Below are 17,433 nucleotides of genomic sequence, written 5' to 3'. Positions count from 1 at the left end.
GCAGTGTAGGCAAACTAAATGGATTGTAGGCTATAGTTTTCAAAGAAGAACTGGAGATGTACAGTGCCAACGCAGTTCTGGGGAGAGAAACCATTTTCTCCTACTGCACTTGAGGCAAAAGAAAACATGTCCACCTAAAACAAAAACACAGCTTACCCAGACCATTCTTGCAAGATCTCAAAACCCTTCAAATCAGGGCAATAAAGAACACGAAGAAGAAGAGGAGTTTGGATTTGATATCCCACTTTATTACTACCCGAGGGAGTCTCAAAGTGGCCAACATTCTCCTTTCCCTTCCTCCCCCACAACAAACACTCTGTGAGGTGAGTGAGGCTGAGAGACTTCAGAGAAGTGTGACTGGCCCAAGGTCACCCAGCAGCTGCATGTGGAGGAGCAAGGAAGCGAACCCCGTTCACTAGATTACGAGTCTACCACTCTTAACCACTACAAAGTCTGGTTGCTGAATCAGGCCAAGGGGAGCCCATCTAGTCCAGCATCCTGTTCTCACAGTGGCCAATGAGATGCCCCAATGGGAAACTCTCAAGTAGGACATCAATGCAATAGTTGTTGCTCAGACTCTATTTGAGGATGGAAGCTGCATTCTTAGCTGGCTTGGCTAGGAAAGATCCCTGCAGGTCAGAGCAAGCAGGATAGGAGTTCAATAGCAACACTCTCCCCACTTACGATTCTCAGGAACTGGTGTTCAGAGACCATACAGCCTCTGACAGTGGAAGAAGAACATAGCCATTGTTGCAAGCAGCTACTAATAGTCTAAATAGGCCCTACACGCCTTTCATCAAACCCCACCAAATCTAAGAGGCCCTGATTCAAAAGGAAAATGCATTCCACTCTATCAACAACAATATTTAGAAATGGGTTAAGAGGTGACTTCTATGCTAGAATCCTTCCTAGACTGTACCCACTACAGTTTGTGGGAATTCCATCTTCAAATGATCCTCCACACTATTCAAATCCCTGCATGCAGAAAATGGGAACAAGAGGAATCAACATTGTAGTCCACTGCACCCTCCCTCCTGAACCAGTCTTCTACATGCAGGAAGCATGTTTGCAAGAAGTTTGCAAGACAAAAACCAGACACTGAATAAGCCTGCTTCAACACACACACACACACCAACAACTGAGCTCCTATCAATGTGAGAACTGTAATTTAAACACATCAAGACTAATCCACAGGGAATTTCCTAGGGATTATTACTGGCTAGAGAAGCTGGTGGCCCAAAGGCTCAGCCAAGGGCTGTTAACCCAAGATGGTAATTGAGCCCAGAGAAAAGCCCCCTCTTCCAAGATAACTGCTCCTTGACCCCATCCCCTGCACCTTAATACTGCGGAGCCAGTCTTTCCAGCAGGAGACATAAGCCAAGCTGGTCAGTCCATCCTTCTGTTTTCCAAATCTCTGAACAAACCCGGCAGAGGTCTAAATATTATTGTTACTGATTACATTCATGAATCACTTCCCATGAGACATCGCAAAGCAATTTTCAATGGACTAATAGACGTAAAACAGCTGGGGGGGGGGGAGAAAGAACTTGTCTCTCTCTCTCTTTCTCTCTCTCATGTGCTCGATCTCTCTCTCCTGTCAGGGATTCTCAAACTTTCACCTCCCTTCCAACTCTACGGTTATATGAGTCTATGACTAGGTGTGTGTGTGTGTGTGTGTGTGTGTGTGTATCAAATTCTAAAGCATATATAGACCACTTAACATCTCAAAAGTCTCTTTAAGCAGTGGCTTAGACATTATATATAAAACCTGCTGCCCACTTACCTGAGGGTAACCTAATTAATAAATTGCACAAGGTTTGGGAGACTTTCCCCTCATGAACAACATTCTGGATTGAGGGAACAAATGCAGTGCTGGAGTTAGGGTATTGTAGATGGTTCCCCTGCACAGGGCGCTGAACCAAGGGAGCATGTAATAAAATAATAAAATAATAAAAATAATGCCTATTTTTATACAGACAAATACTCAAAGTTAGACCTCAATCAGATGGGTGATTGAGTTGCTGTGCATGCGCAGAATGGAAGGTGAGAGCGTGAAGGGCCTGAAATTAAGAAATATTTAGGGGGGCACCAAATTTTGTCCTTGTTCAGAGTGTCATATTAACAAAGTCTGCACTTGGCATATGCCACTGGTGGGCACGGCCAGAGGTAAGAAGCAAGCAGGGAGTTGCCAGGCATATGCATGTCAGAAAAGTCACTTAAGCAACACAGTCCAGAGAGAAAAGTCTGGATAACACTCAACTGAGCAAACTGAACAAAAAGAACACATAAATTTGAGTAGAGAGGGTTTGGCTCTCCTAGTTCTGGCCTTGTGCAGAGCAGAGAGACATTCAACCATGTGGAGGGAAAACTCCCTCAGAATGGCACATGCTACTCTGACAAACATCCTGCCACTCTGCTTGGCTGCCATGCAACACCTACACACCTCTCTTAGCTAGTAGACTAAATCCTCTGCCCTCCCCCCCCAAAAAAAAAGATGCTTGGCAAAGAATTTCCCCTTTCGGGAGAAATTCTTAGGGTTGTTTTCTGTTCCTCAGCTATTTTTGTTGTTGTTGTTGTGTGGGTTGCAGTGTTTTGACTTCAAGTGCATCCGCTCTCATACCTGAGCATCAGAAATTGGAGGGATGAGATGAGGGACAAAGACAGCAGTGGCAACAACAGAAATAGCTTCCTTTCTTGAAAACACCCTTGCATATAAAAAAAGGATGAAAAGAGGGTTCTGGTAGCCACCACTTCCTGCCTCCCTCAGTTCCCCGCAGCGAGCTAAGGGTGGAGGATGCTTCTGGAGATTTGAATATGTCAAGACTTGAGAGGCCTGCAAGAGGTTTTTGACTCAGGAAAGTTACCAGGCCAGAGAATAACCACACTTAAAATGAGCCAGTAGCAATAGCTGAAATCGGTACCCGGTTCAGAAGCAGAATAAAATAACCATAATACAAATACAGAATTGCAATTTCCAGAAGCTTCTAAGGCCACTGAGGTGGTAAAATGAAACTTTGGGAAGAACTTATGAGGTCAGACCACTGGTCCATCCAGCTCAGTATTTTCTACACCGTGAGTTGGAACCTCAGGTCTGTATGTGGCCCTCAGGACTCACCATTAGGCCATGCATGCCATAAAGGAAATCTGCTTGCAAAAACATACATAATGCGAAAATTGCATACATAAAATGAGTACAGTATATCAGGCAAACACTGAAATGCTGACAAAAAAAATCTTAAGGTGAGATCACCTTACCACACGCACACCTGCCCCACTACACCAATATGCAGAACTGGCACAGTTATAGATGCCATATTAATAATATTCATTCCACATTTATCAATCAATCTTCTAGTGCGGTAGCACCTGCACTTCGGAACTCCCTGCCTCTTGACATCAGGCAAATTTGCACATTCCAGAACTTTATGATAACTGAAACAAAGACATCTTTTGAAATTTGCATTTATACAAATTTTGAAACAAGGTTCTCTAACCAATGTTTACAGAAATGCATATATTGGGGGAAAGTGTGCATAAAAATGAAGTTATTAGTGAAAATAACAGTTAAAAATGACCTATATTACGGAAGTTGGCTAAAAATGGGAACATTAGTCCAAATCTGCGCCAAAATACTGATGAATGTTCATGATGATTTAAAACAAATAAATAAATTGCTGCAAAGTGTGAATAACTGAATTTAAGACTGGGAAAATGAACCAAACCAAATTTGACAATTCTTCCATCCCTAATCATTAGCGAGCCCCCTCCCCACATGAACCAGAAGCACAAGGAGTCACTCCTTCAGTGAAGTGGCCACAACACTATGGAACTCCCTCCCACTAGAAGTCAGACAGACACTGTCCCTGCTGAGTTTCAGCCTTTGGGTTTAAAACAGTTTTGATTCCTGGAGGCACCAATTTGCACCAATGATTGCTACTTTGATGGTTTTAGTTTATGTTTGTATTTGGAGACCCAGATGGCAAAAAGCAGCATATAAGTATTTAAAATAACTAAACAAACATAATTCCTATCATCCCCAGCTGGCACTCTGTTGAAGAAGGGCAGCCAGATGACTTGACACGGGCGAGAGAGTCCCGCATTGAGGGGGTTGGACTAGATGATCCTCATGGTCCCTTCCAACTCTGCAATCCTATGATTCCATGACTGCACTGTTACCTGAGGTTCCGCCCTGACAGAGTGACAAACAAGGAAGGACCCATTACCTTTTTAAAGATCCACGTTGGTAATAGCCAACGACAGCTCAGGAAACAGAATGACATTTGACCAGAACTCTTAAAAGCTGTTGCAGAAACAAAGGCAAAACCGGTGCAGGATCTGAACTCGGTTCAACGCATCACTTCAGGGAGGATCTTGCCTTGCTGATCCGTTCAGAGTAGAGAAGCAAGCAGGCAAAGACGCAGTTTCAACTGATGATAGCTGCCAAGAACCGGGCACTTAGCAGGTGCCTCTGCTTCCACTGCTAGCATCAAGGTCAAGACATGCCAAAAAGCCAACGGCAGTTGCGGCAAGACAGATGCAGTGCAGAATGGCCACACTGAGCTGAATTTAAACACGTTTCAGTGTTTAAGATCATGCATGTGAAGACTGTCTTATTCACTACGAAACCTGTAATGTCACCAACAAATATCAGAAAGGTGTCAAAGAGGAAATGAATGGTGCAGCGGAAAAACCACCCTGCCTACCGTCAAGCATTTATCATTATTGATTCAACACCGTTAATTCTCAAAACTGCTTGAAGGAGCACACGGAAGGCACTGTCAGACAACCGGAAGTGGGCAGTGTGTGTAAGAAATTAGTTTAAAATGTAAAGGCTGCTATGAGCTTATTCTCTGGCCTTGTCAGGTTTATCAGCCTTGTGGCGATGAGTAGCTCTGGTATGTTGTGGCTTCAGGTAGGATGCAACAGACTGATTATATTGCCCCGATGGCAGTAGAATTATCAACTGCTGTCAAGTTAAGCTGCCTGTTGCATCTCTCCACAATTCAGGGCTCTGGGCCTTCCTTGCTTCCAATCAGGAAAAGTCCCCAGAATAGTGACTCATGCAGAGAGAGAGACACTGGAGGTTTAGCTTTTCTGAAGGTGAGTAATTCTGATCTTTATAATTAGGGCCAGCACTGGGGGAACTAGATCAGGAGGATCTACCGAACCTCAAGAGATGTCTGTTCCAGAGTGATGTCTCGAGTGAGAGAGCAGGCAAGTAGTCAGGATCTCCCTCCGACGTACCCTCAGATATTCCAGCAGGGCCAAGAGCACACATGATGCTTTGTCTGGCCTTACCCCACCTGCCCCTACACCAGGAAAACCCTAGTGCTGGGGCACTCAGTTCTCACCCTGCCAGCCCACTCAAAGGACCACCCATTTGACTGCCCGGTGCAGGGACTCCAGCTATGCCTTATTAAGTGCTATGTCCACCCTGCGGGGTGGGGTGGGGGTGTCACCTGTTGATTCAACACCTTAGCTCACGTTTAACTACAACTTCCTCAGGCACCCGCGGATTCCTGCAAACTTGTCACTTGCCTCATATACCGATCTGACCCCAAAATAAAAACTGGAGCGTTGAGTTACAGTTCTTTGCTGGCTGAGGGGAGCCAGGACAACGGACCTTTGAGCAGGAGAGAAAAAATACAGTGGTGCCTCGCAAGACGAAATTAATTCGTTCCGCAAGTCTCTTCGTCTTGCGAGTTTTTCATCTTACGACGCACGGTTTCCCATAGGAATGCATTGAAAATCAATTAATGCGTTCCTAGGGAAACCGCCTTCAGACCAGGTCCGGGGACAGTCTGTCCCCGGACCTCTTCTGAAGGCTGGGGGGGGGGGGAACAAGGGCTTTTCTTCCCACCCCCAGCATTTTAAAAAACCCCGGGACAGCGGAGGACTTCTCCGCTGTCCGGGCGATCTTAAAATGCTGGCGGGCGGCATTTTAAAATCGCCCTGGGACAGCGGAGGACTTCTCCGCTGTCCGGGGCGATTTAAAAGCCCCTGGGAAGGCAGGCAGGGGGGACAAAGACTTTTGCCCCCCGCCAGCCTTCAGAAGAGGTCCTGGACCTCTTCTGAAGGCGGGCGGGGGGCGAAAGTCTTTGCTCCCCCCCGCCTGCCTTCAAAAGCCCTCCGGGACAGCGGAGAAACGCGCTGTGTTTCTCCGCTCTCCCGGGAAGGCAGGCAGGGGGGAACAAAGACTTTCGCCCCCCGCCCGCCTTCAGAAGGTGTTCCTGCCCCGCCGCCCGGCTTCGGAGCATCGTTCCGAAGCCCGGCGGCGGCGGGAGGAGGCGTTCCCGCCCCACCGCCCGGCTTCGGAGGAGGTCCGAGGACAGTGGGGAAGACGCGCTGCGCTTCCCCGCTGTCCCGGATATTTCCCTATGGGCTGTCGTTTTGCGAAGCAAGCCCATAGGGAAATTCGTCTTGCGAAGCGCCTCCAAAACGGAAAACCCTTTCGTCTAGCGGGTTTTCCGTCTTGCGAGGCGTTCGTCTTGCGAGGTACCACTGTATATAATTCCTTTGGCAAAACAAATGACCAACAAGCCTTTCTTTTTTTTACCAGATGCACTCTGATATTCGATTTACTGTCGAATACCATCCATTTACTGAGAAGATAGTCTGTGCCCAGCTTTAAAAGCACAGATAATGATCTCAAACTTTCCATTTCTACGCTGTCTAATATTTCTCCCCTAACCATTCCTGAATGTATGTCAGGTTCTTGGATTTCCAGAATTTTGGCTAACAGATTTTGCGGTTTTTACGCTGAAGATCTATTCTCAAAACAGGTTTCTCTTGAAGCCTTCAGAGTGGGCGCTTAGGCTTCTCCAACCTGGTGCCCTCCAGATGTTTTGGACTACATCAGCCCCACCACCATGGCCATAACCGGAATTATCCACACATCAGTTTTCACCAACGCCGGACTGCAGTGGTGTTGGCATCTGGAGTTCCCCAGGTGTGATCATGCTTCTGAGCCTATGGGGAACTGTGGGAACAAGTTTTGGCTCAGTCCTTCATTTTGATTCAGTTGGGATTAGCTCAGTCGGTAGAGCATGAGACTCTTAATCTCAGAGTCATGGATTCAAGTTCCACGGTGGGCAAAAAGATTCCTGCATTGCAAGGGGGTGGACTAGATGACAATCATGGTCCTCTCCAGCTCTACCATTCTAGGATTCTATGTTTCCCCCCGCCTGCTCCAAAGCCAGCTACACAACGACATAATGTGTCATTGCATCGCATGAACCCCGAGCAAAGTCTATCCATACACAATCTGTCATGCTTGCTGTTATGAATTTAGATTAGGAGGAGTGCCTTATAAAGCACCAGCTACTACCAGAGGGTGCTATGCCACCCACAGTACACAAACAAGCAAATGGTCCACTAATGGGTGGTTGAAGCATGCTTTGCTCCCCAATTATGAAGCTGTTAGACAGGGGTCAGCAACCTTTTTCAGCTGTGGGCCGATCCACCGTCCCTCAGACCATGTGGTGGGCTGGAGTATATTTTGGGGGGGAAATGAATTCCTATGCCCCACAAATAACCCAGAGATGCATTTTAAATAAAAGCACACATTCTGCTCATGTAAAAACACGCTGATTCCCAGACTGTCCGCAGACCGGATTTAGAAGGCAATCGGGCCGCATCCGGCCCACAGGCCTTAGGTTGCCTATCCCTGCTGTTAGCAATGAAACTGTTGCTAAAATTGGGGAGAGGAGTGCTGCCATTTTGGAAATGAAAACACCAGCCACAATCACACCATACAGTCATACCTTGGGTTGCGAATGTGATCTGTGCGGGAGTCACGTTCACAACCCTCAGTGTTCGCAGCCTGAAATGCCGCATCTGCGCACACGCGTGATGCGATTCAGTGCTCCTGCACATGACATCATTTTGCGCTTCTGCACATGCGCCAAAACCCGGAAGTAACCCGTTCCGCAACCTGAAAATGTGCAACCCGCAGCGTTTGTAACCCGAGGTATGACTGTACATTTAAAAACAGTATGATGCCACTTTAAACGAACATAGCTCCCCCCCAGAAAAAATATATTGGGAAGTGTAGTTTGTTAAGGGTGCTGAGAATTGTCAGGAGACCCCTTTACCCCTCCAAGAGCTATGGTTCCCAGAGTGGCTTAACAATCAATCGCTCTTCCCAGGGAACTCTAGGAATTGTAGTTCTGTGAGACTAATACCAGGGTCTCTTAACACCTCTCAGCAGCCTTAACAAACTACAGCTCCCAGGATTCTTTGAGAGAAGTCATAGCTGTTTACATTTAAAGCAGTATCATACCATTTGAAGCAGTCATGGCTTCCCTCAGAGAATCCTGGGAGCTGTAGTTTGTTCAGGGTGCTAAACAAGAGATGCCTACTCACTTCCCAGAGCTATAGTTCCCAGAGTGGTTTAGAAGTCAATTCCTCTTCCCAGGGGACTCTGAGAATTGTAGCTCTGTGAAGGGAGTCACAGCTAAAAACACTGTAACTGCAATTACAATAAATAAAAAAAACATCCTTCCAGCCAAGGTAAATGGGTGGTATTCTCAAGGCGGCCAGGGATGAGTATTCCTCAGGCATGAAATGCCTGGGTAACCAGGAATGTTTTTAAATCCATCCTGAAAGTTAATAATTATGGAGACAGGTGCATCTCGCTAGAGAGGGCATTCAACTACTGGGGAGCCACCACAGAAAAGGCCCTGTGGTAGCTCAGTGCCAACCACCAAGGCCTTACCTGCCCATTGTAGGGCCTGTGATGGTTGGTATTTCTATTTCAAAAGCTCTCCCCTAAACAAATACACCGTGTGCTGAAGTCTGATATGGATGGACCCAGAACAGGTGCTCACAATGCAGGGGCAGCACCTGGAAGAACCTCTCAGGCAGGGTGGATTTGATTTAAATCATTTTATTTTTTGTACAGAAAGACATTCCTGCTGGTATAATCTTAATATTTACAACCAGATGAAGGTTTAATTTTTGGAGTAATATATTTTCAGAGTAGTTTTTACAGTCATGTCAAAAATTACTGATTTGGTTATACTATTAGAAATACATAGACAGATAATTATGAAATTATTGTGAGGTTTATATTTGGACAACTTTTCTGCTGTACTTTATTGGAAGGAGAAAAATAATCATTTCCTTAAATAACAATTTAAACAATTTATTTAACTAAAACAATGACATTATAGCATATGTATCCATGTTTGTTAACTGATGTGGTTATACATTTTTTTAAGAAAACAAACTTAGACTGAGTTTCAGCACACATCAAAAACTTAGAATAAATCCTTATTGCCTGATGAATAGCCTTTGGACTATAATGTAACTTAAATAGAAAACTATCCATGGGCTGGTAAAATACCAGGTAGAATGGCAACCCTAAATTCATACGCTTTGTAGCAATCTGCAGCCATAAGCATATAGAACATAAAGTGCATGAATTGGGCTGAATTAAGCATTCAGCTTGGCTATATAAGTTGCCAGCACACCACAAGAGGAAATGGGGAGAGCAGAAAGTCTTGCACTCTGAGTCTCTCTTCCTGATTATCATTTTCTGCAAAACGTTTACCTCCACGATATTGGATTTATCTGTTGCAACAGCAGCATGCGTTACCTCCTGGCTACATCTAAATGAGGAAAATGCTAATCTCAGGAAGCCCCAGCAAACCACTGAAAAGCATTTCAATAAGGAGAGGTTCCGTAGTAAAGCAGGACATTGAGAATGATGTCACAGTTTTGCAGCAACGAGAAACAGCACCTTTAGGAGACACGTTTCTCTGCTGTTAAACATGCTTGACTTCCTTTTTGGCGAGCTGAGCATCTTTTGAAAATATTGAGATCCATCTTACATTAAGGATTGAACAAAGCGCTCTACATCAGAATAGATTTCAGTGCTACAAGCCTCACAGTAAATATGTTATTGTGATCGTGGCAACTCTTAAAATATTTTGAGATTATAAAGCGTGTCCATTTGTATTGTTTTATCAGAATGTGATCCACCTCGAAATCTTTTTCAATGAAGGGTGGGATATAAATATTACTAAGTGAATAAACAAACAAACAAAAAAAGCTTTTTTGAAACTATCACCGTTTGAGCATGCCCAAAGCCTTTTACACTCTCAGTGCAAGGTGCCCTTTTACTTCATTCCTGACTGTTTGGAATACCCATTGTGTGTTCAAAGCTTCAGGACTAAAAACTTACTTTTTTTAATGCACAAGTTGAAATTCCCCTGCAGAAGAAGTACCTGAGCCTTGAGGACTAGAAACTTTTTTTTAAAATGTACAGATTGAAATTATTATGCAGAAGTCCTACATTGCTCAGTCAGTATAGCATGAGGCTCTTAATCTCAGGGTCATGTGTTTGAACCTTACGCTGAGCAAAAGATTGCAGCATTGCAGGGGGCTGGACTAGATGACCCTCGTGGTCTCTTCCAACTCTTAACAATTTTCTAATTATAAGTACCTCAGTCAACACCCACTGCCTGCAAGGCATATGTAGCTCCCAGCTGCTCCTACCATATTGTGCTTATCAAGTCTACTCGATTAGGACAAAACACCTCAGATTTGTTTTCACTTGCAAACAGCTGCTTATTTTACCTCTCCCCGCTTTGCAAAATCCTGCCTGCACATGTCAATCATCCTTCTCCCCCGCCCCACCACCCTGCCTCAGCTTTACTAGAACAGACTCTTGCCAAATGTTGGGTATTCCTCAAAGCGAAAGCCTTGCTCGATACATGGAAAGGGATGTTGTTCCTATATTGCCTGAAGCTTTTCTGTAGTAGGCATAAGGTGCTTGGGCCCTCTGCTGATGCTGAACCAGCCTGTCCAAAGCTTCAGGACTGCTCTGCATCAAGAATTCACAACCCAAGATCCCGACAGTTTCATGGAGGGCTGCAATTCCCAAAACTGGTTTAGGAACATAGGAAGCTGTCTTATGCTAGGCTGTCATTAAAATTCTAAATGAGCCAAAATGTAGGAAGCTGTCTAGCTCAGTACTGTCCACACTGACTGGCAGCAGCTCTTGAGGACTGCATGCAGGGAACGTTCCCAACGTCACCTAGAGATGCCACTGGGAATTGAGCCTGGCAGGTTCTGCACACAAAGCAGATGCTCTCCTACTGAGCCATAGTCCATCCCAAGAGTCTAAGTGTCTGTCCTGCCTCCCAGGGACATTGTTAGAAAAAGCAGCTACTTGTGGCAAGCATGGAGTTCACTGCATCCCCTGACCCAGATTGTCCCATGCAACCCGACAGCCAATAATGACAGCCAGACATAGCATCATCCACGTGTATAGAATCACACCACAGAAATTTCCAAAGAGACAGACAAGTTTGTAATTAGCTGTTTCACCTGGAAAATGAAGCCTATCATCTCTCTTGCAGCAACATGTCAAATCAACCTGTAGACCAAACTACTCAGGGCCGACCCACCCATTAGCTTCACTGAGGCACTTGCCTCAGGCACAGGCTGAGGACAGCTGAGAGGGGCGACATAACTGGAAAGAGAAGGGCATCCTCGCCTGCCTTCATTTCTCCTTTGGCTGCTGATAGGAGCTGCCATCCCAGGACAGTTCCTCTGCCGCTGCCCCTTGTTCCTCAATGGCCTCCTTTTTGCTCCCCTGCCAGCTTCGGTGTGTTGAGGCTTCCCTGGGATGCCTCCAGTTGCCTGTGGCAGCAGTAGTGGGTGCCGTTTTCTGATCTGCCTCAAACAGCAAAATGTCTTGGACCGGCCCTGAAACTGCATGGCTGTTAAGGACGCAGGGATACCGCGACCAATTTCCAGAGTTATTCAGTAAATGCATTTTCGCCTCAGGAGCAATTGTGGCACTCATCCACAACTCCGAAATCCTGCTGTGTCTCGTAAGCCACAAGGCCCGCTAACGCCATGCCATCCTCGGCCTCCAGCTCAAATTCCCTTTGGCCAGCTCTCCGCAGCTAAAACACCTATCATTAAGCTATTTGGTGCACCCACAAATCCCAACCTGCTCGTCAAAAGAGGAAGCTCTAATACAGTTCTGCTCTGCCATTCCCCACAATGCTCAGCTCATACATCCAGTGTGTTCTTCCAGTGTGTAAAAAACAAACCAAAACGAGGGTAGAAAACATGTGTCAGACCAAGGGCCACATTTTCTTCTCAGGCAACCTTCCAGGGGCCACATGTTGGTGGGTGGTGTCCAAGGCCAAAGAGGGCAGAGCAATGGATGTGAATTTCACCTTTCTATAGCAGCCTTCATTCTGACATGTACCGCCATCCAAGCAGGAGGCAATGACAGAGTTCAAGGGCAAAATAAAATGGAGGAGGGTGAAACGGTACGGGCTGTGGCTTGGAGAAAATTATTAGGGCCAGACAGAGAGGTCCAGGGGGCTGCACTAGGCCCCTGAGATTGAGCTTCCCCATCCCTGGTGCAAAACTCTTCATCCATTTTTTAGAACATTGCTCTAAGGGACCTGCCTCCAGGTCTTCCAAAAACCTCAAGCATGGCTTGTTAAAGGTCCAAACTGCGGAAGCACACCTGGGTCATAGATAACACAAACCCTGCAATTGATCTAGCTGACTGTGGTCAGCTATAGGTCATAGGGAGTGCTGCAAAGATGGCAGCCAGCTTGGGGGGCATTGCAAGCAGATTCCCAAGGGCAGGAGTCTAGGTTTGCAGAGTGTTGGAGGAAGTGGTTAGAGAGAAGCTTCCCCTCCCCTTTGCACAATATCAGAACCTAACAGGGTCATACAGTGAAGCTGAAAGGTTGGCGAGTCAGAACAAATTGTATTCCTCCACACACACACATTTTTTAAACAAAATTGCAATGTTAACTGATGGAACTCACTGCCACAAAATGCTGAAATGGCCCATTGGCTTAGATGCCTTTAAAAAGGGGGTATTATTATTATTAATTCAAATTATTATCTTCCCCATACACTCCCAGGGCATGCTGCGAGAAAATATAAAATTAAGAAGGAGTTAAAAACAAATCACAAGAACAGCGGTGGGTCTTAAAAATATTTACCATGGGTGTCAAAGACCAGGGTAAATATCCTCAGTGAATTTTTCTGATAAGGCTACTAATAGCCGTTATTCCTGCATTGCAGGGGGGCTGGACTAGATGACTCTAGGAGTCCCTTCCAACTCTTTGATTCTAAGGCTACTTGTTATTCTGATTATGCAAACTGAGCCTTAATTCATACAAAGGCTTGCAATGGTCTCAGAATGTAGCCTCAGGGCACACCCAACACGCATGCGTCCATGTGCGCACGCCCACACCCTCCCACAGCTGAATCTTCGAAGGCCGGCATGTCTAAGCATTGCTTTTTTTAAAAAAAATGCTGGGTTTAATCCATCCAAGTTCTACTCAGAGGAGACCCACTGACATTTACGACCCTAAATTCACCACATCCATCAATTTCAATGGGTTGACTGCGCTGGATGCAACCTCCAATTTCCACCTTATTTTTAAGTTTTTTGGATTTACGCCTCTGTTTTTTTCCAAAGAGCCCATCACAGTGAACTTAGGAAGAGTCCAGCTGCTGTTTCAGGTCCCAAAAGCCCTGTCTAGTCCAGCCTCCTGTTTTCACAGTGGCAAAGCAGATGCACCCAATGGGAAGCCCCAAAGCGGGACCTGACCCCCCCCATTCTATCTTCACAATCTCCTTGCAAGGTAGACCAAAGTAAGAAATTGCTGTGACTGCCTCAAGTTAGTCCCATGGCTAGTGGGTCTCTCCACCCCCATTGTAGGGCAGATAAAAGGCACTGGGGCTGGCAGTGTTAGTGGTGAAGAAGCTGTTTATGGGCAGAGACCTTTTGCTGCTTATGCAGGGGGGTTGGCCTAGATGACCCCTGGGGTTCCTTCCAACTCTACAAATCTTGGATTCTAGGGTGAGAGGAAGAAAAGGGTGCAACCTAACTTCCCAAGATCAGCTGCCAAGTCCCAAGAAACCAGGTAAATAGAAACCTGCAAGTCTGATCTTCCCATTCCAAACCAGTTTCCTCACAGCCTGTTTTCTCTCTTATAAGGGTACTTGAAGCTGGATCATTTTGTACATGAAAGCCACTGCCTGCCTTTTTTGCTCTCTAACCAACTGAGCTATCCAAAAACCCTTGCAACAGAAAGGCAAAAACACATCAGAAAGGAAGATCCCAATTTCTGACCTTGTTCCCCCAGCCTTAAATCCTTTAAAAAGAAATGCATTATTTCCTTTTCTTTGCTGAGACCACCAGGACTCCTCTCCCAGGAAACTGTTTTATCATGGACATAAAACACACCTCCTCTCCCCCCCCCCCCCACTTCTCCTCTCTCCATTGCAGTCTTGGGGTGAACACAGCAATGACACAGATTTCCTTCCTCAAGTTAAGAAATACAAATGATTATTTTTTAAATAGGAAACGTCACTTGCTCCTCTCACAAACCTTCACCAACGCTGCAATATTTTTTTTTTGGGGGGGGAGAAGGAGGAGGGGGTTGCAGCCAATGTTAGTCCTACGCGGAGTAGACCTATTGAAATCTCTCGTGATAGGACCAACTCAAGTCCTTACATTCCAATGGGTCTACTCCGAATAGTTTGATGCAGCGCTTGGGTTCTTTTAACGACAGTACTCATTATGACATTCCAGAGGGCAATTATTAATTATGCATATAATTAATACGGACATGTGTGCACATACTCATTCGCTGGCTATCTCTTCCCCTCCCCTTTCTCAACTGTGGAAACATCTGGGGTTTTTTTGTAAAAAAGAAAAAAAAAGAAAAAAGGAGCTAGTAAACACTACATTGCAGAGGAGGGAACACGAGGAGGAAAACCGTTATTTTCAGGCGGCAGAGAATAAGGCGTGTAGAGAGGCGAGCAGAGATAACTACAGTACTGTTGAGATCTAAGGACTTACTCAGAGTAGACTCACTGCAATCAATGTATTTTAGTGTTTGTTTTAAATACTTCCCCTGGTCCTCTGCTTGCAAATTGTTTTACCTGATTTAATGTTATGATTTTATACCTTTGCAGCCCCACTCAGGGACATATTTATGGCAAAAGCTTAGGGTAACTGGCCTTAATATTTTGTGTGTGTGTGCTGCTGGTACCTGCTGTGTTATCTTACTGCGTAGGATTTGTATCCAGTGTTAGCCCCCCTCAAGAGTAGACCCCTTTTAATAAAACGAGCATGACTAATTTAAGCACACGGATTTCAAGTGGGTCTGCTCTGCGCGGAACCAACCTTGTGGTTATTAGGAGGTTGTACCCAATCTCCACCACTACCGTAAATCCATTGATTTCTAACGGGTCTACTCTATGTAAGACTTACTTGGCTTCCACCCATAGAAAGACCGGCTTTTGCATTCCAATAAACCCTATTCAATAGTATACCCACTAAAATGAATAGACCCAAACTAACTATAGCCCTTATTTCCAATGGGTCTACTCTTAGAAGGTCGAATATTAGCTGAAACCTGGAGGTTGGCTTTTATTTTTGGAGGAGTTAACTTTCTCACACCATTTTCTACGAAGACTTAAATTGCCAATCGAATAAAGACCTAACTTTATTGCACTGTTTTCCTGTGCAGATTAAGAACTCTAATAGAATGCCTATCTGTATCTAACCTTATCGCAGTTTTCCATGCAGATCCAAACCCCCAGCATTTTGTGTGTGTGAGTAAGTAGAGGGAGACATGCATGAAGTGACGCGCTTGTCGCCCCCCACCCCCAGCACAGGAATAATGCAATCCCTCTCCCCCACATGCTGCTGCTCAGCCATGTAGAAATAGCCCCCACCCACACATTGCAAAAATCCATGCCTCTCTTCCACGACCACCAACCCATTTCTTCCTCTTGCTGCTGCTTCTACTTACCCAAAGCTCCGTGCCCCAACTCATGGCTCCGGCGACGGGTGGGCTAGGGGGCCGGCCCTGGGTGCGATATTCAACGCCGGGGGGTCCACACCCCCTCGTCCTTCGCCTGCCACCCCAAAAGCGAGGCCAGCACCCCTCCAAACCGCTTGCAAAAAGAGCATAAGCTTGCAAAACTACAATATAGCAACAATAATAGAGCTTTGTGCCCTTGATTTGATTGCTTGCTGGGTTGCCTCCTCTCGTGGCTATTGTTGCTACCACCTCATTGCTGCCTCCAGAGCAAAATGGCCAAAGCAGCAGCAGCGGCAGCAAAATCAAGCGAGTAGCTCTCAGAGTAGTAAAGGGAGGAGACCCAGGGAGGAATTGACAGCACCTGGGAAGCGCGCATGCGCCCGGCAGTAAGGCGCATGCAAGGAGGAGGGGGGATTCAGTAGTCTGGTGCTGGGATTGCGCAGGCGCCAAGAGTGGGCTCAACTGATGCTCCAGGGGAATTTTATTTTATTTTATTGAGCCAAGCTGTCAAGTGAAGCTCCTCAAATCTCAGTGCAGCATCCTAAGGCTTTGCAGCAGAGATGCAACTGTGGTACAGATTTGGTACAGATTTGGTACAGGTTTTCTTATTTCGTTTTGTAATGCACAGAAAGCAGAAAAAAACCCAGTTATAACTACAGATGTAAACGAAAAGATTAAAAACAAAACTATAGAATAGGCACGTAGAATGAGTCCATTTGCATTTGGGTTAAAATGATGAAGTCCAGCTCATAAAAAGAAGAGCATGAATAAACTTTGTCTTCATGTAAAGATTATTAACGTAATCTCATTATCAAGTATAGTTCCAGATGCCTTGAAAAATATTAGATGGTGCAGTTTCGGAATGTGGCCCACTGTGGCACGTGTAAATGGACAGGAGGTGAAACCCAGAGACCACCACCCATAATTCTATATTGGAGAATATTTGGCATGCACACTGCAGCCCCCAAATCATCCCCCTCCTTTTACACACATGAGCCATTGCAAAATGCTTCCAGGTGCTTCACAGGAAGTGTGGTGAAGTGGTTAGAGTATTGGATTAGGACTTGGGAGAGCAGGGTTCAAATGGGCCATGAAGCTTGCTGGGTGACCTTAAGTGAGTCACTGCCTAGCTGACTATCCTACCTTACAGGGTTGTCATGGGAATTAAATTGGGGGGGGGGACCATGTATGCCACCTTCTTCACTGTGCTGTGTTTCCAAGTGATGCCCACTGCAGTGTTGAATAGCCACTACAAGAAGGTCCCATACTCAGACAGACTTTGTAGTTGTGGTCAACCTCAAGTGGAAGACATTGCTCATTATCTGTTGCCTGCTCCTTATATAGAGACCCAGAATACAGTATCAGTTTCCGAAACCTTTGATCACACAAGCAAGCAGGTGCATCCCAACAGAAGTAGTTGGGTTTCTTTTGAGTGACAATAATAGCCTCGTAGCAGACAGAGGGGCTCCTCTATGCACTGACTGTCCCCCCCCCAAAAAAAAAAATCAGGAAAAATTAGTTAGATGAAATCATTATAAATTGTTGTGATTCAGAGTTTACTTTGAAAGCAGACTGGAATTGAGTTTGTTGGTGTCTCCTGTTAGCT

The 17,433-nt window shown here is 45.6% G+C and overlaps 1 protein-coding gene across 14 annotated transcripts in view; it reads right to left on the bottom strand.

Moving 5' to 3' along the window:
- Positions 1-16,177, bottom strand: part of FNBP1 (formin binding protein 1) — a 117,144-nt gene extending 100,967 nt beyond the window's left edge. For 13 of the 14 annotated variants that reach the window (XR_014003918.1, XM_081178739.1, XM_081178740.1 and 10 more), the window contains exon 1: positions 15,816-15,986. Coding sequence is in view for 13 of the 14 variants with exons in the window: in XM_081178739.1 (XP_081034865.1) it covers positions 15,816-15,839 (24 nt within the window). In the remaining variant the exon portion in view is untranslated. Of the gene's footprint in view, positions 1-15,815 lie in introns of all 14 variants that reach the window. The other variant, XM_081178746.1, reaches the window with a different exon arrangement.
- Between the last annotated feature and the right edge of the window lie 1,256 nt (positions 16,178-17,433).

Source organism: Podarcis bocagei, assembly GCF_964188305.1.
Source record: "Podarcis bocagei genome assembly, chromosome: Z".
NCBI classification, from domain to species: domain Eukaryota; kingdom Metazoa; phylum Chordata; class Lepidosauria; order Squamata; family Lacertidae; genus Podarcis; species Podarcis bocagei.
This window is presented reverse-complemented; position numbering and strand designations above follow the sequence as displayed.